The 23,972-nt window shown below is 44.3% G+C and overlaps 1 protein-coding gene across 4 annotated transcripts in view; it reads left to right on the top strand.

Annotated features, from left to right (window-relative positions):
* MARCHF3 (membrane associated ring-CH-type finger 3) overlaps positions 1–23,972 on the top strand; it is a 150,024-nt gene that overhangs the window by 95,887 nt on the left and 30,165 nt on the right. For 3 of the 4 annotated variants that reach the window (XM_079918960.1, XM_079918958.1, XM_079918961.1), the window contains exons 2-3: positions 16,134–16,377; positions 19,236–19,440. In XM_079918960.1, the coding sequence (XP_079775086.1) occupies positions 16,190–16,377; positions 19,236–19,440 (393 nt within the window). In that variant the 5' untranslated portion in view covers positions 16,134–16,189. Of the gene's footprint in view, positions 1–16,047; positions 16,378–19,235; positions 19,441–23,972 lie in introns of those variants that run through there. The other variant, XM_079918959.1, reaches the window with a different exon arrangement.

Here is a 23,972-nt window from a genome sequence, read left to right as displayed (position 1 = left end):
CTGGTTCTTTGAGAAGATAAACAAAATTGATAAACCATTAGCCAGACTCGTCAAGAAAAAAAGGGAGAAGACTCAAATCAACAGAATTAGAAATGAAACAGGAGAAGTAACAACTGACACTGCAGAAATACAAAGGATCATGATAGATTACTACAAGCAACTCTATGCCAATAAAATGGACAACCTGGAAGAAATGGACAAATCCTTAGAAATGCACAACCTTCCGAGACTGAACCAGGAAGAAATAGAAAATATAAACAGACCGATCACAAGCGCTGAAATTGAGACTGTGATTAAAAATCTTCCAACAAACAGAAGCCCAGGACCAGATGCTTCACAGGCGAATTCTATCAAACATTTAGAGAAGAGCTAACACCTATCCTTCTCAAACTCTTCCAAAATATAGCAGAGGGAGGAACACTCCCTAACTCATTCTATGAGGCCACCATCACCCTGATATGAAAACCAGACAAAGATGTCAAAAAGAAAGAAAACTACAGGCCAATATCACTGATGAACATAGATGAGAAAATCCTCAACAAAATACTAGCAAACAGAATCCAACAGCACATTAAAGGGATTACGCACTATGATCAAGTGGGGTTTATCCCAGGAAGGCAAGGATTCTTCAATATACACACATCAGTCAATGTGATACACCATATTAATAAACTGAAGGAGAGAAACTATATGATCATCTCAGTACATGCAGAAAAAGCTTTTGACAACATTCAACATCCATTTATGATAAAAACCCTTCAGAAAGTGAGCATAGAGGGAACCTACCTCAACATAATAAAGGCCATATATGAGAAACCCACAGCCAGAGTCATTCTCAATGGTGGAAAACTGAAACCATTTCCACTAAGATTAGGAGCAAGACAAGGTTGCCCACTCTCACCACTATTATTCAACATAATTTTGGAAGTTTTAGCCACAGCAATCAGAGAAGAAAAAGAAATAAAAGGAATCCAAATCGGGAAAGAAGAAGGAAAACTGTCACTGTTTGCAGATGACATGATACTATACATAGAGAAGAATCCTAAAGACGCTACCAGAAAAATACTAGAGCTAATCAATGAATTTTGTAAAGTAGCAGGAAACAAAATTGATGCACAGAAATCTCTTGCATTCCTATACACTAATGATGAAAAATCTGAAAGAGAAATTAAAGACATTCCCATTTACCATTGCAACAAAAAGAATAAAATACCTAGGAATAAACCTACCTAAGGAGACAAAAGACCTACATGCAGAAAACTACAAGACACTGATGAAAGAAATTAAAGGTGATACAAATAGATTGAGAGGTATACCATGTTCTTGGATTGGAAGAATCGACATTGTGAAAATGACTATACTACCCAAAGAAATCTACAGATTCAATGCAATCCCTATCAAACTACCACTGGCATTTTTCACAGAACTAGAACAAAAATTTCACAATTTGTATGGAAACACAAAAGACCCCGAATAGCCAAACCAATCTTGAGAAAGGAAAATGGAGCTGGAGGAATCAGGCTCCCTGACTTCAGACTATACAACAAAGCTACAGTAATCAAGACAGTATGGTACTGGCACAAAATCAGAAATATAGATCAATGGAACAGGATAGAAAGCCCAGAGATAAACCCACGCACATATGGTCATCTTATCTTTGATAAAAGAGGCAAGAATTTACAATGGAGAAGAGACAGACTCTTGAATAAATGGTGCTGGGAAAACTGGACAGCTACATGTAAAAGAATGAAATTAGAACACTCCCTAACACCATACACAAAAAATAAACTCAAAATGGATTAAAGACCTAAATGTAAGGCCAGACACTATAAAACCCTTAGAGGAAAACATAGGCAGAACACTCTATGACATAAAACACAGCAAGATCCTTTTGACCCACCTGCTAGAGAAATGGAAATAAAACCAAAAATAGGGCTTCCCTGGTGGCGCAGTGGTTGAGAGTCTGCCTGCCCATGCAGGGGACACGGGTTCGTGCCCCGGTCCGGGAAGATCCCACATGCCGTGGAGTGGCTGGGCCTGTGAGCCATGGCCGCTGAGCCTGCACATCCGCAGCCTGTGCTCTGCAATGGAAGAGGCCACAACAGTGAGAGGCCCGCGTACCAAAAAAAAAAAAAAAAAAAACCCAAAAATAAACAAATGGGACCTAATGAAATTTAAAAGCTTTTGCAAAGCAAAGGAAACCATAAACAAGACAAAAAGACAACCCTCAGAATGGGAGAAAATATTTGCAAATGAAGCAACTGACAAAGGATTAATCTCCAAAATTTATAAGCAGGTCATGCAGCTCAATATCAAAAACAAACAACCCAATCCAAAAATGGGCAGAAGACCTAAATGGACATTTCTCAAAAAAAGATATACAGATTGCCAACAAACACATGAAAGGATGCTCAACATCACTAATCATTAGAGAAATGCAAATCAAAACTACAATGAGGTATCACCTCACACCCGTCAGAATGGCCATCATCAAAAAATCTACAAACAATAAATGCTGGACAGTGTGGAGAAAAGGGAACCCTCTTGCACTGTTGGTGGGAATATAAATTGATACAGCCACTATGGCAAATAATATGGAGGTTCCTTAAAAAACTAAAAATAGAACTACCATATGACCCAGCAATGCCACTACTGGGCATATATCCAGGGAAAACCATAATTCAAAAAGAGTCATGTACCACAATATTCATTGCAGCACTATTTACAATAGCCAGGACATGGAAGCAACTTAAGTGTCCATCAACAGATGAATGGCTAAAGAAGGTGTGGCAGATATATACAATGGAATATTACTCAGCCATAAAAATAAACGAAATTGAGTTATTTGTGGTGAGGTGGATGGACCTAGAGACTGTCATACAGTGTGAAGTAAGTCAGAAAGAGAAAAACAAATGCTAACCCATATATATGGAATCTAAAAAAAAATGGTTCTGAAGAACCTAGGGGCAGGACAGGAATAAAGACACAGACGTAGAGAATGGACTTAAGGACACAGGGAGGGGGAAGTGTAAGCTGGGACGAAATGAGAGAGTAACATTGACATATATACACTACCAAATGTAACATAAAACTAGTGGGAAGCAGCTGCATAGCACAGGGAGATCAGCTCGGTGCATTGTGTCCCCCTAGAGGGGTGGGATAGGGAGGGTGGGAGGGAGACGCAAGAGGGAGGAGGTATGGGGATATATGTATACATATAGCTGATTCACTTTGTTATACAGCAGGAACTAACACACCATTGTAAAGCAATTATACTCCAGTAAAGATGTTAAAATATTTTTTTTAATTATAAAAGAAAATTGTAACACTTTTTACTGGTGAGGCTAGTGATTTCTGGCTTCTATCCTATTCAAGTTGACTACTGCCACTGAATACGATGACACCTGTTTTCCTCCCACTGTGCACATATTAGAACTTTACAGTAGGGATTATACTTGAGTAGTCTCTAGGCTCTATGGCTCAGTACAGAATGGTAAGGTTTTATGGTAAATTGTCAGCATAAGCATGGCATTCTACTATAATCATTAATTGAATAAATTAAAGTTTTATTCGATTGAAAAAAAGATGGCATTATACGGGGCATGCGCGTATGTGTATGTGTGTGTGTGTGTGTGTGTAGGATATGCTTTTACTTGCATTAGCCAAGAAGTCAGAACCTGAACATATGACTGGAGATTCAAATATCTGAGTAACAATATTACTTTCTGACAGAGAACTATTTACTGGAAGATTCTCAGTAGGAATTGAATTGCTTTTATTAGTTTATTTTAAATGTGCATTTCCCTTTTGTACCTCTGTTTCAAAAGGGAGTATTTACGCTATTTCAGAATGTGTGAACATCCTCCATTTACTGAGCCATGGAAGATGTTTTCTGCCAGTTCCCCGGTTCAGCAGCTCTCAGTGAGTTCCAGTTAAGCCAGAAAAAAACTGCTGCCATCCTGCTCATCGTCTTTGGCGAGCATTTCCTAACCCATCCCCCTCCTGCACAGAGCAGCGGATCCCCACACTGGTGTCTGCAGGGCCATTTAGGAATCTCCTCTGATCCCATCCCTCTGTTATTCCTCTTCTCACTGCTTTGCTATTCTATACTCAGTTTCCAACTTAATAGAAATGCAGGTGCGCACATGAGCGTCTAGGTTTACCAAAATACACATTTTTCTTGAGTGCTTCCCTCTTGGAGTGTGTGGACAAAGCCAGCATATGATCTTCCCATTATCACGCTGTTTTAATGTCTAACTGACAGATGCCTGTCAGTAAAACAAGGCAATAATGGGCAGAAAATATCTCTGCTCTTAGAGAGCAAAAAAGAAAGACCCTGGATTCCTGTCGTCTCAGAGACACTTGTCAGCCGTTGTTAAGGAAGACTTATAAATGCCTCTGTGGCGAATACCTCTGAATGGCCTGAATGTTTTCACCCTTATTAGTGAGAAGGTGAAAAGGGAGCTGTTTCTCATACATGTGCAAGTTTCACCCACATGCAGTTTCTTTCTTCCCCTAGTGGAAGCTTGCCCATCGTGTTAATGTGCCACCATTGCAGCCTGGAGCTGGGTGTGGCCATGCCAGATGGCACCTGCAGGCTTCATTGGACAGGAATGGTTTCCTGATGGGTCACAGACGAAGCCCAAAAATCTAGTACAGACTTGATGACCTTAGCTAGTCAGTCTGAAGTGGTGTAGTTCTGCCGACTGGCTTCTACACTGGCGGCACCTTCAGATATATTCAGTGAATGATAAGACAGTGGAAGTCACTTGCTCACAGGAGCAAGTGACACCAAGTCAACTGTGCTGCAGTAAGCCGAAGAGGGTAGATTTTAAGATTGTTCTTGTTTTCCTAAGGGATCGGTAAATGCAGAAGACCTCTGTCTTCAGGGAGTGTTCAGCCTAGGGAAAGACTCTATCAACCCTAAAGACAAGAGTCGTATACCAAAGTAGGCAAGGGAAACAGTGCCTGGCCTTCCAGTGAGAAGAGAGATACACAATGGCAGGGACTTGGGCTCAGACATATTTTGTGTCCTTTTTCATTACAAATCCAGTTCTCTATACTCAAGCAGAAGGGTTAGTTATTGCGTGGTGATTTGACTTTTTTTTAAATTTCAATAAAGACAGATGGACCTTTAAGAATAACATAGAAAGCAACAAAAACAACTCAGTTACTATAGGATGTACCTAAAGCAACAATTCCTTACTCTGAAAATTGGCAGTCAAAGGAAAGAATTAAGCAGTTATTATGGCTTCTCTGTGCAAATTGTATTTCAGAATGACCAGATTGCAAGTGTTGATGAAGGAAAATTCTTTTTCACATGAGAACTCTAGCCACTAAATGTGGAAGGGAAGTTAGAATCGGAAAAGCATAATTCTGTAGCCCCCAAATGAAATCATTGATTCAAGCACCTGTCATAAATGGGATGCAATCATTAGCCCATTAGGTATGTTATGGGGAACTCCACAATGGAGGAATCAGGCTGCCCTCACCTGAACCCTCTAAAAGTGGTTCATTGTTATCTTAGGAGCCTGCCCGCTCTGATGCAATAGGTAAGTACACAACATGAGCTATTGTTGCAGAAGAGTTGAACTTGAACTTAAACCAATCAGTAAGGTTCCAGAAAATACAGGGGATAGAAGAACAAGTTAAATGATACTACAAGAAAAATTAAAAACGTAGCTATTGGGATGGGGCTTAAGAGGAGCCCTGTGCCAGTTTCTTTAGCAAGACATTAGCAAGGGGGAAAAAGGGAGGTGGCTGTGTGCAAGTGAGAGGGACTTAGATGTGTCCAAATGTTACACCTTGTCTGGATCATTTAAACAAAGCAACCATAAAAGATTTTTCAAGACAGTTGGAGAAATTTGAATACAGTTTGGGTAACAGATGATAACAAGGAATTATTAAGTTTGTTAGGTATGATAATGGTTTTGTGGTTCTATAAGAAATGTTCATATTTTTAGAAATTCATACTTAAGTATGTAGGGGTAAAATGACAATTTCTGAGACTTGCATAAAAATCTTAATAGGGTGGAAGGAAGGAAGCAAGGGTGAAACAGGTGTAGCAAAATCTTGCTAGGTTGGGATGATGAAGAATATGTGGGGTTACTGTAGTTTTCTCCCTATTTGTTTGAAATTTTTCTTGATAAAAATATTTTTTAAAAAGAGTAACAGCTCTCTCAGAAGGTGGTGGGGAATCCACTGGAGATGTGATTAGAAAAAGGTCATTACCTGATGGTCAAAAATTTTATGTTTTTTTTCTTTTTTTTGAAGATATCCTTTATTTTAAAAAAAAAAGAAAGCTAGTTTTCTAAGATTTGGGGGGTAGTCACTGGAAACCAATTTCATGGCTTCATGTCAAGCAATTGGAGGAGAATTTGGGAGACAAATAGTCTGCAATGTGAAAGTGAATGCTGATCTTAGCTGGAATAACTTGCTTTCTTCAGTGTCTGCAGTGGCTGGTCTCCAGGGACTTATCTGGCTACATGTGTTTTTCACATTTATTAGTGAAATTGGAGAGTCAAGAGTAAAACACAGTCCTCGGGAACATTGTGTTCATTTGTGACACACTAGAGATTTTTTAGCCCATAAAGCAAATGAACGAGCTCCATAGGGGTATAACTGTTATTTTCACCCTCAAAGGCAGTAAAGACCCACTGTATTTACTAAGTAATTAGAGAATAGAAAATGAATAGTGCTATGAAAATAGAAAAATAGACTCTCACTATTGCTATTAATAGTCTAATTTTTTTGTCTGTTCTGAAGGAAAACTACCATCAGATGAAAATTTCAAAGTAAAGGTAGACCTCTGCTTTAATATTTGGTTGTTTGGTCTTGGATAATAAGTTAATTCAGTGTCCATGTAAGGTTGTTTTTGTTTCTGTCAAACAAGAGGGGTCACATTAAGGAACCTCACTCATTGTTTTTGCAAGGAGGAATGCACAAAGAAATGAACAGACCAGATATTTGATTTAGGACCTTCCTCCTGAGTGATTGACTGGCCTAAGGGAAGACAGCCCTCCACTAACTGATGCCCTGGAGCATTTCTAGCAGACTTTAAACACTCTGCTCCCGTGGAGGCTTGGGGAGAGAGTGGGCTGGTTCTCACACTAAAAAATGTCCAGATGAAGCTGACACTCCAATGGGTGTGGGCTGGGTAAGATGCGGGGCCAATGCAACCATCAATGTCAAGATGCAGGGCAAGATGGGACAGAGGAGCAAGTGCGGGAGGGGGCATGTGCTCTACTTAGAAAACAGAAGGCCTGAGAGGCCCCTTTGAAGGGGTTTGGAAGCGCTTTGCATTGAGGTAAATAGGAAGTATCAATACGAATGAGGCCCTTTTTGCCACCGATTTCACGGTCCACAAGAATCCAGAGTATACAGCTGTCAAGAAGTTAAGTGATAAAGTGATCTCAGATCACTTGGTCCTTGGCTGACTGTTAGTTTTTTCTTGTGCTTGTTTATATCTTGATGGTTTAAAAGACTGGACACATTCTAGGGAACCAATAAAAAGAAACTGTGGTTTTTGTGTGTATGTGTGAGCGTGTGTGTAGTGGAAGGAAAGGGGAGCAGTGTCCAAGAGCTGAGAAGAGTAATTCCAGGGAGCATTTCTGTGTTTTTTACCTATGTTATACAAGACTGTCAAAACAGAACTGTCAGCAGTTCTGCCCCCAAAAGACATTCGCTTGGGAAGATGGTAGGGTAGTAAGGATGACTACAGAGGGGTGGGCTAGGCAAGGGGATTAGAGGTAGGGTCTGGAAGGGACCTCTTCCCCACCCTGGTCCTCAGCTGATATGAGCTCACCCTGCTGCACTGCAATCTTAAGCACTGCCGGTTACCAAGTGACCACCACAGGCCAGGCACATACCTACCCCAGGTCCAGCGTGTCAGGGAGGAAACTGAGGCTTAGGGCCAAGTAAATTTTGAGTAGCAGTTCAAAGCCAGGACTCCTTGATCCAAAACTAGGGCTCTGTCCCCTCCCCAACAAAGGCTCCCAGAGGTACCCCTGAATCCAAAGCCAAGTATGTACAAAGGCAACACAGAAACACCCGGAGACTCTGACCACATGGGAAAGAACAAGTGGCGTTTGGGGGACTTTCAGTAATATGAAGCATATGACAGGGAGCCCACCCATAATGCCAAAGACAGAGCTAAAAAGCAAAATCCAAAGAGGTTTTGTCTTCGCTCTGCACTTGCCTTACTATTCCTTGGCGAGCTGAGTAACTTCGGATATCCTCGTGTGTAAATGGAGGTCCACCAGCCACACGTCTCCTGGGGCTCCAGCAAACACTGCAGGGAGACCTAGGCCTCGGAGCCTGGCGGAATGCAGAGCTTGGACCCTACCCCGTGAGAGAACAAGACTACAACCTCCCCATGGTCTTGGTGAAATGCAGCTGGGGAAAGCCCCAAGGAACCCTGGGGCTTAAAATAAGCCACAGCTGGCTTTATTCCAGGCTCTGGGAGGCTGGGGTCAAGATGGAGCACACCTGTGTAGCTAGTACGGCGTTGTTTGTGTGGAGGAGGGTGAGATACGACTTGGAATGGACCCCAAATCAACTTCCTTTAATGGCGGGCATTCACTTGGAGGCTGGTGGAAGATGTGTATGAACCTATCCACAAATCCAGAACTTGTAGTCCTTAGAGCGTATTCAGCCCTCATTTGTAGCCAAAATATTTTCCTTCCATAGCATCAGATATCCTGGTCAACGTGCCGTACCCTCCATACCTTCCTTACGCTGAACAGGTAGCCGTTTGGCACTGGGCACACTGAATATCATTTGAAGCATACACTTTTCTCATCTCTGAGTAACGACGTCCCGTGAACATCTCATTGTGCTTTGCCTGCTCCCCTCTATTTTTTAAACTTGACGTTTAAACTTTTCTGATGTGCCCTGATTGTTCCCGAGCCCCTGGAACTCAACCAGGCAGCTCATGGCTCTCCTAGCTCAGCAGGGCTCCTTGTGCAGGACCAGTTGTTATTTACAAGTGTGATTCAGCTGTCGCTGTGCCTCTGAACACACAGGGTCGTTGTAGGATTTTAATTGCCATTTTCCTCTATATAATTAAAATGAAGTGAAAAAAATGGGATAGCCTCCAAAATCTGAATTAATTTCGTGAGTACTTCTTGAGGGGAAAAAATATGTATAAATATGATAATCGTTACTTGCTTTGCCTTCAGCAGAACTAGAGGATTTTACCTGGCTGAAAAAAATATATAGTCATTTTAAATGGAAGAAAAATTAGCCTGATACTCCTTGTGGCTGAGAATCAGAATTAATAACGTGGATGGGAAATGATAAATAACTCTGGATATCAATTTCAAAAAGAACATTGGGAACAAGCTGTAACTCTCTCTGGATCCAACTTGCCTTATGCTGGTCTGGGTTTTTTTCTTTCCATGGTTCATCGTTGGTGTTTACCCGTTTCTCAATAAAATGCCATAACCCCCAAATCAAAAATTCCTTCATGCTCAGAAACAGGCATTTCACCTGCTTGCTCTGCTCTGTAAGCGTGACAATGAGCACGTAGCAGGGAAGAATGAAACGACAAAAAGAGAAGTCGTTTTTTTGTTTGTTTGTTTTTTTAATTCACTGGGCTCCCAGTGTTTCACTCTGCAGACTCATCAAGCACCTGATGGACATGTTTATAAAGACTTGGATGGTCACTTTATTTGGAATGACAAACTCTCTGCTCTACATAATGAGGTCAGTGAAGCATCCAGAAAAGAAATGTATAATTTGGTAGCTTGGGTCTGTAGGCACAGCCCTGCTGCGGCTATTTAAGTTTAATGAAGCAGCTATTTTGCCGCTAACACGCTCTTCGTGAATAGCCTCCTTGGTGCGTTTTTGAAAACTTAAGTGTTGCTGGTAATCATGTCCCAGCAATCTCCTTGGAGAGCCTTTGTGCCATGTTCTCAGAAGAAATATGCTGCTTTTACATGTTAATGGTTTTGAAATTAGTCATGTGCTCCATTTCCATTGGAAAGGAAGGTCAGTGTGTGATTTCTTGCCTGCCTTCATTTTTTCTGAACATTCAGGATACTCTTAAGTCAGTCCATCAGCCATGCAGTGCACTGTCTGTTTATAACATGCCTGAAAAGCCAGGGAAATGTTCTATCAAAGAGCGATCCTATTCTCAGAGACTGTTCTTAGAATTCAAAGTCTAAAAATCCAACTCAGAGGGGAAAGTTCCTGGACAGGCCATTATTGCTATTTTTTCCCCTTTCAATCACTGACCGACTTGTATCATCCATTCCTTGGCCTCATTAGAGGAGGCCTTGCTCCCTGAGTATGCAGCTCCTCGAAGGAGACTAAAAGACATTTTCGAGATCCTTTTTGAGGCAGATTTGCTCATGTAAAACTAAGGTCAGTTTTCTGAATCCTGGAACAGCATTAATGATGCACAGCTCTGTGGGAGCAGAAAGCCGTCTAGCCATTCCATAGTTCTGCACTCTCATTCCCTCAAATGTAGGGCATTGGGTGGTATCCCCCGAACTGGCAAGGGCATGATTGCTAGGGGGAAGGTGCCATGTCCTCATGGCTCTGCAGCCCTGGAGAGGGTCTGGGGAACACTCCATACTGTTTGGTGGAAATGTAAAGCAGGATTTGAAATGGTTAGACCCTGCACCACCAGAAACTTCCTAGGAATACCTAGTAAGTTCTCAAAAAATGCTTGTTTGAATGGATAAAATAATGAACGAATCCTTTGATTTGCTTTGTTGGCCAACTCTGGCTTTGGAGGTCATACAGGGCCCTTCCGGGACATACTGAGCACCTGAGGAGCCTACCTTTTAAAACCTCTGGAATTAGCATTAGGGTTGAATTTGGAGGTCCAGTCTGGCTCTAGACTGCCCCGCGGAGCTTGGGCCTGCTCAGACCACTGCCCATGCAGCCCACACGACCAGATTAGCACCAGGGTGCACACACCGTTATGCTCTTGTTTTCACCTTTAAATCCTGTGGGTAATTTTTATACCCAAATAGAGTTGCCAACGCACCAGGTACCTCCCCAAAATAGCCTTCTTATCCTACATCTGAGAGATTAAAGTTGACTTGCACTGAAAATGCAGTTCTGATAGAAGCAGGCTTAAAAAGGCAGCTGGGTGTGGCTTGTGTTTTCTTTTCCAGTGTATTTAGATTAGCTAAGATAATGGTAGCTGCTGGAAAAAATAGACACGAATACCAAATATAATAGCAGTTTTTCATCGGGTATCTGTACTAAACATTTTAATGGAAAAGGGCAACCTGTGTTGGGGGGTGTGAAGGTGACAGGTCTTGGGAGGGTGAGGAGACACAGGCTGCAAGCAAGACTCCCTTTGTGCTCCCCGCGGGGAGGGATGGAGTGGCACAAGGTCAGGGCTCAAGTGTGACCCAGAGGGAGCAGTGGGTACAAACTGACCAGCCACGGAGGAGAGCAGTTACACAAGACGGAAGAGATGCAACCCAGGCCAGGAAAAGAGCAGGAAAGGTTAATATAGTAATAAAATACGCATGTGCATGACTGCCTGTGCACGGCTCATTCCAGCTTCCAGAGCACGTTCACATGTCTCATCTTATTTGAGGCCTCACAAACAACCAGATGAGCTGGCTCAGGAAGTATCAATACCCTAATTTCAAATGCAAGTAATCTCAGCAAAGTCGGAGAGACTGAATGGTTTACGCTGGCGTGTGGTGAGCCAGGGTGCAAGCTTGGGTGTCCTGCCTCTGAGAACAGAGCCTTGCCCATAACTCTGTGGTCCTTATGGAGGTTCGGGGGCTGTGAGGCAAGAGGGCTGCACAGGTGAGCGGGGCTCTCTTCCCTGCCCTTCCCCCTCATCCTCTGGACACATCCTCATGATGCCAGCCATGTTCCCATGGAAATCACTTACTGACAGCAGAAACGCAGCCACAGTTAGGTGCAGCCTGGTTGGGTCCTTGCTTTTATGAAACTGTACTCTGTCCTTTAAAGGGGTCACAGTTTCACAGACAGGCCTTTTTATCTTTACCATTGTCTAATCAGGCTTTCACTTCTGTAGCCACTCCTTCCTTTTCTATTTGTCTCCCTCTCATCCACCTATTCCCAGCCCTCCCACTGAGTGCAGCTGAATTTGGCCAATGCCAAATCATGCTTTATTCTCAGCCTGAGGAATTACATAAGGTGTGAAGCCTGGCCAACAAAGAACTCCTCCCATCAGTGTAATTTGAGGTTTCAAGTGTCTATGGACACCACTCCCTCCCAGCATCATGTTTTTTGTCCTGAGAAATCCCAGAGAGCAGCGCTCTTGGGTGGACTTCCTAGGGGCGGTATTAATAAGAAAGCGGTCAAATGGCACTTGAAATTTTGCGGAAAGATCAGTGGAAGACCAGTGCTAGGCTACAAACCCACAGCTCAGCTCTTTCTAGCATCCACGGCAGCAGCCTGCTGTTTTCCCAGGTGGCTCTGAAAGAGACAGGGAAATGCAGTGGGCCATTTGTCACTGCCTGAGGTGCAACACAAGCATGCCAATTGGTGCCCGCAGCCTGCAAGGCCCACTCCTGCCCCACACCTTGATCTCAGCCCCTGGGCTGCTTCTTTTTTTTTTTTTCCCCAGTCGCACCACACAGCACGTAGGGATCTTAGTTCCCTGACCAGGGATTGAACCTGTGACCCCTGCATTGGAAGCACGGAGTCTTAACCAACTGGATCACCAGGGAAGTCCCCCTGGGCTTCTTCTTTTTTTTTTTTTTTTTTTTAATGGTACGCGGGCCTCTCACCGTTGTGGCTTCTCCCGTTGCGGAGCACAGGCTCCGGACGTGCGGGCTCAGCGGCCATGGCTCACGGGCCCAGCCGCTCCACGGCATGTGGGATCCTCCCGGACCGGGGCACGAACCCGTGTCCCCTGCATTGGCAGGCGGACTCTCAACCACTGTGCCACCAGGGAAGCCCGCCCTGGGCTTCTTTTGACTGAGGTTGGGGAGGTGTGCTTCCTTCTCTCCTCCTCCACCTGATTTGATTCCCTCTCTGGGGCTGAAACCAACTCAGTGCTTCCCACCAGGATCGAGGTGCCCATCCTCTGTGTAGTCCCTCCCACCCCACTTTCAATTCAAGACATGGTCTTCGAGGAGTGTGCGGACTCACCCTGTCGTGCAGGACTTAGTATCTCAGGGTTATTCTGGTGTGTGCTGGTCAGTGGAGGTGCTGGCGTGTTCTTCAGTGAGTGCTGGACTCGAGTATCATTTCAATCCTAAGTTGGGTTCAGGGTTCTGCAGAGATGGCATGAGGGAAAGAGCCAGGGCTTGCTTGCAGAAGAAGGCAAGGTTGAGGAGCCTTTTATTTCTTTATGCCCAACTCAGTGCCTGGCACTCTCTGTGAATGGAATAAACTGATCAGATGGTGGGTAATATCCCTTTCACCTTTGAGAAGACAAGTGAAATGAAGAATATCAACCAGAAGTGAAACTACAGTTTTAAGGAAACTCTACTTCCAGAACTGGTTTTTTTTTTTTTTTTTTTTTGCAGTATGCGGGCCTCTCACTGTTGTGGCCTCTCCCGTTGCGGAGCACAGGCTCCGGACGCGCAGGCTCAGCGGCCATGGCTCTCGGGCCTAGCCGCTCCGCGGCATGTGGGATCTTCCCGGACCGGGGCACGAACCCGTGTCCCCTGCATCGGCAGGTGGACTCTCAACCACTGCGCCACCAGGGAAGCCCTCCAGAACTGTTTTAAGGGCATTTTATTGCAAATTTAGGTCAGACATTTAGAACAACTTCCTTTGGTGAGGACTTAATCCAGTCTAGTTATAAGTGAATGAACTTGGGAACCTTGTGTGTCTGAGTGGCATTCCCCTCACTAAGGGCGGCCTCACCGTTGACCAGCCTGGCCTCCTTTTCTCACTCTGCATCCCTTCTCTGCCTCCTTCCAGCTCCGTGGAGTGGAAGGAGGGAATGCTTGGCCCTCTGAGCTGGAGTTAATGCAAAACCCGAAAATAGACTCTCAGACTGCACCCAGACATAATGATTCCGTGAGGCAAGAAGGTCACTGTGTCTGCTTTTCCTGCCAACACACCCCTGGCTCTTACTCTGTGGCTGCCTTGTGAAGCAAGAGAGCTGTGCCAGGAAGTTACACTTTGTGACTGTGAGGCATTATGAGAATTTAAAATCATGTCAATGGGGATTTATAAGGGCAGGCCAGGGGACAGGGGTTAGACACAGATTTCGAAGCCGACCTTTGAACATCCTTTTTGTTCTGTGGCCCCAGCTACAAATCAACTCCACCCTGCCAACCCTGCCAAAAATTAAAAAGTTTACTGTGGTTATTCAAGTGGTGGAGTTTTGAGTGATTTTTATTTTCTTTGTGCTGTTCTATACTTTCTGTAACGTATATTCTTGTTTTTGCAATGTGGAAAAAAAAAAAAAGCAACAAATCCTATTTAACGAGGAAAAGTATACTAGCTAATCATCTCATTGTGTTTCTTGAATGCTTGGTACCTGGGGGTTGAGAAGCCCACCGGAGTCGTGACAGTGACATGGAAGGGGCAGCCCTGCCTCTGCCCCACATCAGGCCTAAGACCAGGGCTGGTGTCCACAGCCCTCGCCCCATTGCCAGGTTCCAAAGGGCTCCTGGAAGAGGCCAGACCGCAGACCCTGAGAGGACTAGAGGCAGCCTAGGAGAACAGGAAAGGGAGCCAGCCAGACACCTCGGCAGGAAGGAGGGGATTCCGTTCCCATCCAATGGTCAGGCCTGTGGGATATGTGCTTGTCAGCAGGGACAGTGTCAGCTCAAGTTCATCTGGAAACACTGCGTTCTCCTCCTGAGAACGTCCAGTTGCTGCACATTGTTCTGGAAGTTGGGCAGATCCTATTTTCCAAACCTGTAAGAGTCGAGTAAAATGTAACAAATATCTGGGAGAAAATAACCCTTTGAGGAATTCCAAACATGCTCTTAGGGTTGGGAAGCAAATTTATTTAGACTTGGGGCCTTGATCACCCAGACTGGTTATTGATGGGAACTCAGTCTATCCATCAAGCCTGCCACTGTCCACTGAGTCCAGGCTGTCCCAGGCTCAGGAGCTCGAGGTGAGCAGACTGGGCAGAGATGGTCCGTACGGACCATGAAACGGTGTCCTCTCACCTTTAGACATAAAGAATTCCTCCTGCAAGTTTCTCTTAAGTCCTCTATTTCTTACACATCACGTGCAGCTCTATTATTGGATGCAGCGGGGTTCCTTACTCCACTGGATCTGAAGGCTTTGAACTTGAGGTCAAGTTCAAGCCCACAGCACACAGATTGGGAACAGAATTTCTTGCACTCTGTGTGGTAGACTATGTGTCAGTGAGGTAAGGCCCTTATTAAGAATGGATTATTCTTCATAGGTGGCAGAGATCTCATTCATCAGTTTCTTGCATTTGCCTGTGTGTTCCCCTATGATAAGGCAAGTGTCCCTGGATTTTAAGTGGTACACAAAAACCCAAAAACTTAGTACTAATGTATTTATTGTAATGTCCTTTACAAATATGTATAACAAGCTCATCAAACTTATCATTTCATGAATAACTTTAAGACAAGGCTAAAATAGGTTAACTTTTTAAAGGAAAGTAATTTTCAAGACACATTGAGCAGATACTTGTGTTATGGAACACAGATATGGGAAAAGTCAGAAAGGTGGTGCATTTTTTTTTTTTTTTTTTTAATTTTGGCTGCACCGGGTCTTACTTGCAGCATGTGGGACCTAGTTCCCCGACCAGGTATCAAACCCAGGCCCTCTGCGTTGGAAGCGTGGAGTCTTAACCGCTGGACCACCAGGGAAATCCCCCCAAGCGGTTTTAATAATGGTTCTAGTAACTTTGAGAGAGTGTTAACGAAGACTTACTGCTTCTCTGGCCCAGAGTGCGAGAAGTGCTTATCTTCGCTTCAGATCTGGCTGCAGGGTCATCTTGCCCTCCCCTCTCTGATCCTCGATGTTTACGGACGCTGACATGCTCGGTGTCCTGTTCATAACCACGTCCACTGTCTCTTGTGGGCTGAGTGTGCGCATGCGTTTTAAATGGTAGCAAGATAATGTACGGCGTCTAGGCCACCCCTGTTATTTCTATTAAATAATGACATGATGATGGTGGCCTGTAATTGTCCATTTTCTATTAACCACCCTGACCAAGTAAACTGTTTTCTGATCTCTCTTAGATGGAAATCCTGTATGAATGTGGAAGCCATTAGCAGAGTAATTGCTGTCCGTTACCATGACAACCAGCCGCTGCAGTCACCTGCCCGAAGTGCTGCCAGACTGCACCAGTTCAGCTGCACCCGTGGTGAAGACCGTGGAGGACTGTGGCAGCCTAGTGAATGGGCAGCCGCAGTATGTCATGCAAGTTTCAGCCAAGGACGGGCAGCTGCTTTCAACAGTAGTGCGGACCCTTGCCACCCAGAGGTAGTACCACCGTTAAAATCAATTCGGAGGGCTGTCAGATGGGAAATGCTACAGGGAATGTAATTAGTGCTCAGGTCTTTGTGTCAGATGAGAGGAGGTACTGGGAGGGGAAAAAAAAAAAACTACACATGTTCTGTCATGGCCGTTTCTATAGCAATGGGGCAAAAAGATAAAACTCACGTTGTGGACGTTTCCGCTTAAAGTCACACTTGCAGAGAGGCAGGCAGGGGAGGATCCCACAAGACACAGGGTTACTTGCTTAACATGTGTTATGTTGACCTTACTACGGTAATTACATTTTCGTTGTCTCCAGGTGCTAACAAAGGTAGCCCTTTGTTATAATAGAATGAAGGAGGCCCCTGGTTTCAGATGACTGAGCCAAAGTGATTGGATACGTGGGCAAAACTTTTGAAGTGACGTTCTGACGTGCACACTAATCAGCATGCCATGATGGGGGCTGTCCACAGCTACTTCCTGGGGGAGTCTCCTCTGACACATCCCCACATGGGGGCCTCTTCTGCTGCTTCCTCCTTCGCTCTCCCTGCATCCCAGCCACGATCCTTCATACACACTCTGCCCCGTGAAGTATCATCGTCTCCCCCAAGTGATAGACCGGAGCCAGAATGAAGGCTCTGAGCAGCCCGGAGACGCCTTATCCAGGCCGGCACTTTGTCCCTGGAGGTCTCCTCTGGTGCTCTTGCTGCCCACTGGCAGGTTGAGAGCCACAGGCTGCCTGGCCACTAGGTACTCCTTGGCTTCTCCATTAGTTTCAGAATGGGTAAGTGGGATTGGGACTTACGACTGTAAAATACTGGACTTGCCCATTGGTTTCAGTGCTGACACTTCCGGCCCTGAAACTTTGGGTCAGTCACTCAGACCTCGACTGCTGACCTTGGTCTGAGCAATTCAGCCAACCCCTCCGGTGCAGATACAGGCCCACCTACGTGCCCCTGCAGCAGGACTCCTAGTGACACCACAACATTCTCTGTCCCCCCTCCTAGCCCCGGACGTGGTGGCCACCAGACATGGACTCACACACCGCCACGTGTTGTAAACATTATCCATGTGCCACCTACTTTCAATCCGTGCGGCTATTGCAAAGGGAAGAAATAGGAAAAAAAAAGAAAAAGGTCAATATATATTTTTCCACCTCTGGGAAAACTTGTAACAATCGGTTAGGTAGAACTCAGTATACGATGAGGCAGTGAGCATCATTGCTCTGCTGTGAACTGAGACGGATAGTTATCTGTCTGCATATGCCCCCATCACCCTCGAGCCATCAATCACCTCATCTGATCAGGAAGAACAGTCTGCAGAGCTGAAACGACTGAGACCTGTGAGCCGATGTGCGTGTGTGTGTGTGTGTTCTACCACGTAGACACGTAAACCAGAGCTTTTACAGTTTTACACGCATTTGGTTCAGGGTGAATGACAGAGGCCAGTAATAATGAGAGAAAAAAGTCAACTCTTTAAACTTTCTTTTCCCACCCCTGGGCATGAGGGGGTCTTTTGGCAAGGGGGAAGGAGATCCTTTCCTCTTTTAATCCCCTTTTAGCCTTCACTCATTCCCAGGATCATCCCCAGAAAGGCCTTTCCACAAAGATGGAGTCAAAGAGAATGGTGGGCATAAGCCTGGAACACTGTCATCTCTGGGGGACAGGAAGAGGCGGAGAGGGTGGGTAAAGAGTCTGGTCCTTGGGTTGGCGCATACAATGATGACATTTTAAAATCTAATACCCAATAAGGACCTCTAGCAATATAAGATGACATTAATCAGAGAGGGATAGTCCTCCAGTATCCATTGAGAAGTGAGGCCATCTTGGTTTGAGCCTCCCATTGGCCTCTGACTTATGTGATGAGGGCCATGTTTTTTGATTTTCTCCAACCTGAGTTTTTCTACAAGTGAAAACAGTTACCATTAACTAGGCACTTACCACGTGCTGGTCCCTCTTCTAAGCTTGTAATCTGGACTATCTTTTCTCATCCTCACAGTCGCCATATGAGGAAGGCACCATGCTTTGTGCCCATTTCACAGATGAGGAAACTAAAGTCCAGAGAGATGCTGTAACTCACCCAAAGGTAGCCAGCTCGTGAGCAGCAGAGCTGGGGTTCGAGCCCAGGCAGCTGTACTCCAGAGCCTGCCTCACAAACCACTACCCTGTGTGTTCTCACAGAATGTGCAGGGGTGGTGTTCCCAAGTTAAAGGCCAAGCTGTGGACTGAGGCCACCTTGGTAGCACGTACCATTCCTCACTTTCAGCTTGCTGTCCTCAGCGTCCCAAAGTGCATCCTAGGAAAGCTCCGAGGACCAAGCTGCCACAGCGTCGTGCTCTGGCTCAGACTGCAGTTCTGTGTGGCAGCTTCAGGGTTGGCCACCAGTCCGTTTCCCTCCTCTCACTCGCCTATCCCACTGAAAGAAGAAAGGAAAGGAACCTCTGGGCATTCAAAAGTGTCCCAGCCTGGTTCAAAAGATGCAACTTGTCTAGAAACTACAATTGGTGTCGTTTCAAAACAACTTCTTAATAGCTAGGGATGATTTTTTTTTTTTGATTGGTAGTTTGCCTGAACTACTTCGATGTCTAAGGTAAGATTAACACATTGCTCCTTTTCACTTGCTTATGACCCTGGGCCCACCTGCTCTGGTATTGGTCACCCCCTATTTCTTTGTATTGACAGAAGTAGATGCCCAAGGACCCCAGCTCCCACTACCGAGTGCCAGTGTAGATCTCGGGTTGTAAACCAGGTGTCTGTTCTGAGCAGCTGCCTCGGGTGAGGGTCCGAAGGACACAGAGCCAGAGGACCACGGCATGGCAGTGGTTTCCAGCCCGTTACCAGCAGGTGCCCCTTCTTCTCTTGCAGCCCCTTCAATGACCGGCCGATGTGCAGGATCTGCCACGAGGGCAGCAGCCAAGAGGACTTGCTCTCTCCATGTGAATGTACAGGGACCCTGGGGACAATTCATCGGAGCTGCCTGGAGCACTGGCTGTCATCCTCAAACACCAGCTACTGTGAACTCTGCCACTTCAGGTTTGCAGTCGAGCGCAAACCCAGGCCGTTAGTGGAGGTCAGTAATTGGGGCACGTCTTGAAAACTTAACTCTAATGAGCAAATGATGTCTGCTTTTATGCCCAGATCACAAACCCTGTGCAGCTTCACTGAAGCACAGTAATAGCTCTGTGTGTGTGTGTGTGTGAGAGAGAGAGAGAGAGAGAGACAGACAGACAGACAGACAGAGTCAGCACTAAGGAGCCAACAGTAGAAAGGTGACCTCCACAAGGTGGAGACGAGAGAGTGGGAGAAATCAGTGTGAGAAGGGACGTTTAGAGACTTGATCTCCATTTCCCATTCCTGTGATGTGGAGCAAACAGATCAAACACTGTTCTCTTTGCACACCATCTGCTCACCTTGAAGCAACAGATAAATGGGCATTTGGGTTGCCTAGTCTGAGAAATCTTTGTGAAAAAAAATAGCGGCATTGTATAATGCATATAGACCTAGACTTCTGGGTTTGAATAGTAGGTAAGTGACTTCAGCTATTGGAATTACTATGAGGGTTAAATGAGTTAATATTTATTATACACTTATAATACCAGATACATGTTCAAGTGTTTGAATAAGAAAAGTCTCAGTCTCTCCTAGGAAATTACATGCAAGCTTTTTTCAGCTAATAACCTGAATCTCTTTTCTTAAAGAGATTCTTAGGATTGGAATCTCTTTTCTTAAAGGTGGTGCTGTCAACTCAGCCATTAAAATGTCAGGACATTCCTTTTCCTATTTTAGGGGCCATATGATGCTTCTTTAGACCCAGGGTTTGGTCTTGTATTAACTGGGGGAATTGGAAAAAATTATTAGATTATTTTTGCCTTCTCTCGTACCTAACTTCTAGTCAATTAAAACTTGGATATCGGCAACAAGAAATATTCTAATACATTATGAAGTATAGCTAGTTGAAAGGGATCAACACATTGTACCTATAATCCGGTCAGGCTGATAACCTCCTCCTTATTTCAGCAGCTGGCCCAGTGGAACTTTGACATTAAACTGAGCTAGAAATCAAGAAGCCCTTCTTGGAGGCTATTTAAAATGGTGTATTAGCGCCCTGGCACTAAGACTCTATAGGGAGCTCTGCTTAAACATTCTTTTGGTTTTGACCTTGAAAATTAATCAGGACCTGTAACTGGGGCCTGTTTTAACTATGACTTGCTTGCCAAATGGCACAAAATTTATTTGACTTGCCCCAATAAACACTATGCTTCTCTTTAAGATTCTGGATCAAGTGACCTCTTAATTTAGGCATCTTGCTCCTTGACATCCACTTCCAGAAATTTGTTTTTGTAGAGTGCTGTGAGGGATTTGGCCCAATGCCGCATTCATTGGGATTTGCATTTCAGAACTTCTCTGCAGAGGGGGAAATATAATTAAATAATAAACAAAGGAGGTGCAGACTTCCAAGCCCAGTGGCAAACGTTAAAAAGAAGCCTATTTCTCCTTTCCAGAAACTTTCTGGAACCTTCCCAAGTTGATATTGCAGCTTCGTCCAGGGAAGCCGACTTCCCAAAGTAAGGAAACCCTGCTTTGAATGGGCTGCATCCAGTGGTCTTTTTTTTACCGGTCTATCCCCAGTAAAGAAGACTTTTGCTTGGTAAAAACCCCAGTGTGTGTATGCATAATACAATAGATAACAAAGGAGGGGGTGTATGTGCTTGCGTGTCAGATAACACACATGTGTGAACCTTTCCAGTCTCAGAGAGGGACACGTACCCCAACACAGAGGTTTCTTCAGAGCTGCTGATGTCAGGCTATAGACAGACTCCAGCATCTTAGGCAACTGTCATTAAACAAGGAAACGAGGCAAATGACCTTGAGAATGTGTGAGGTGCTCTGCAAGATTTAGGGTCTCGCCTACAAAAACTTCACCCAAACGGTCACTGGTGGTGAAATTTTCATTGCACCAATGGAATGTGACATTTTTCAGAGTTAATGATGATTGAACAAGTTGAAAGTGAAAGGCAGACCTTCTCAAGCCGGGGAGGCTGGCCATTTGATCATCCCATGGCGAAATGAACTTGCTGTTTGACCACAAGCAATAAAAAGAAGTTGTCTTTGGTTTCTCAGCTGGAGGACAAATGAGAACCAGGTGCAGGCAGATTTTTAAACAAATGACATTACTAATTGACTTTTATCCTCTTACCAAAGGGTGGGTTTATTCACAGTGAGCATTGCTTCCCAATATGTTTACCTCTAGATGAACACGAATCTTTTTAGTAAATCAGCAAAGCCTGCCTATTTGGGTTAAGCATTAGGAGTATTGTTACTTTATTTCTCATTTTCACTCTTTTGATTGCTTTCATCATTACTTTATTTACCAGTTGGATCTGCCTTCTCATTAAAGCAAGAAAATTCCATAACATTTCATTTCAAAATCAGTGAGATAATAACAACTCCATTGCTAGAGGAAGTGGTTGAAAAAGTCATTTATAAATTTTATTTGTCAGTATCCAAACGTTACATCAGTCGGAATTGTTGTAACACCTCAGACTCCCATTCTTTAGTAAACTCTCAGTCCTCCATTCACCGTAAGCCTTCGTCTTCCTCAGTATTCCTGTTGGGAAGACACTTCCCCTTCCATCTTTTCCTACACTCTCTGCAGCCAGCAGTTGGATGTTCATTTTTAACATATCAGGAACCCAGAGCCATCTTCTACACAGGCTGCTACATAAAGTCTTTCCTCCCTTTCCCTGCAAAAGGGTGAGTTTCTACTCAAAATGGCCAAATCAATAGGCTGGTTACTATTAGCATCTCCAAATAGGGCATCACCTCTCCACTTACCACTGACCATCTGGGTGGTGGCTGTTTCTCTGAGCTGCAGTGTGGAGGGTGAGCTACAGGCTCTCTGTGATCTCTTTGGCCTCTATAAGGCTCAAATTCTTGGGCAAAAAAATACATTCTACACTTAAAATAAGTACATTGTATGGTAAGTAAATTATACTTCAGTAAGTTGCTTGTGTATGTCTACTTACTTACCCACCTACATGGCGGAACTAAATCTGTTAGTCTTTTAAGTTCATTGCCAGTTTTATACCCTAAATATTTTCTTGGTGCTAAGTAAGCAAGTATAACAAGAGTTAGTTTCAACCCAAGAGAGCTGCACTGCGATCATCCGGTTTATTCAATTATGGATGAATTTCCTCCACTGTCCAGCTAAGGTAAATCTCCTAAGATCTGTGCCTACTTGGGCAAAGCTTGAAAGGAAAGCATTCGAACCGTCCATAGCAAAAAGGAAGAGCAGATGTAACCCACATACATATCATAGCTACACAGCCAGCACTTCTCTCACGAAAGCTACATATTTTTTGTTGATGACGGAAAATGTACCCAGTGGCGATTTGTCAGATGAATTAGCTCCAAAATATTGACCTGGTATTGGCAGAAAATAGACATCCACTAACCATAAAAGGATTCTCGGAATGACCAGCCTGGGTAATTTTATGGTCTCCTCCCTGCTCATTTTCAGTTTTCCTCATTTCTATCTGTAAGTTGAACTCTAATACCATTCTTTTATAAGGGTGAAATACAGCAAAGCAATAAAAATATCACAGTTTGTTCCCAAAAATGTGCGCCTTGACTTCAGCCTGTTGCCACGATTGAATATCGGATTGAGCAGTTTGCCAAGGAAGCCCAGGTTGCTATGTGCAAGTAGCGTGCTTGCAACATCAGCTTCTAGTGATGGGAATATCTGCCAGTGGGCTTTCCTAAGACGTGTATCAGTAACACCCACCCTTGCCCGGGAAACTCATGAAGTAATAGGTCAGCTCAACCATGTCGTGATTAAAGTGAAACAGCCAGGAAATGGTGGAAACCTGCAGGAAAGGCTTCCTAGGATCTGATCTTCCTCCAATCAGGGAGACATGGTGATGTTTCACAGAAGGAGTGATTAGGTTTCCATATTCCTATTTCCTTTACCCAACCCCAGCTGACTGATAAGAATTGTATGAACAATTTAAAAGCTGTTCCCTGTGAGTCAGAGGTTGAGCTAAATTGAAACAGACTGTTTTCACACATATCAGTTACTCAGAATAATAGGATATAAAGGGAGCTGAGGATTAAGGATTTTTTTTTCAAACTTTTTATTTATAATTTTTTTTTTAAGTCACTGGAGGAAAATGGTTTTAAAGTGTGCCCTGGATTCACTGTCATCTCCAGCTGTACAACAGAGAGCAGAGTTGAACTGCTGTGAAGAAATGCCTTTGTACCTTGGCCCTTCACTATTTAATAGATTTGAGACTTCACTGAAACCCTCCTACTGTGTTTCTATCAGACTTAGGTGAGGATGTTGCTCGCTTCGTTGTAGTGGGTTGGGTTTGGTTTTGATTTCCTTTTAATATTTATTTATTTTATTTTATTTTTGGCTGCGTCAGGTCTTAGTCGCGGCACGCGGGATCTTCATTGCGGCGTGTGGGATCTTTCCCTGAGGCACACGGGCTTCTGTCTAGTTGTAGCGCACGGTTTTCTCTCTAGTGTGACATGTGGGTTTTCTCTTTCGTTGTGGCGCACGGGCTCCAGAGCGCATGGGCTCTGTAGTTTGCAGCACTCAGG

The sequence above is a fragment of the Stenella coeruleoalba genome (genome assembly GCF_951394435.1).
Source record: "Stenella coeruleoalba genome assembly, chromosome: 3".
In the NCBI taxonomy this organism is placed as follows: Eukaryota; Metazoa; Chordata; class Mammalia; order Artiodactyla; family Delphinidae; genus Stenella; species Stenella coeruleoalba.
This window is presented reverse-complemented; position numbering and strand designations above follow the sequence as displayed.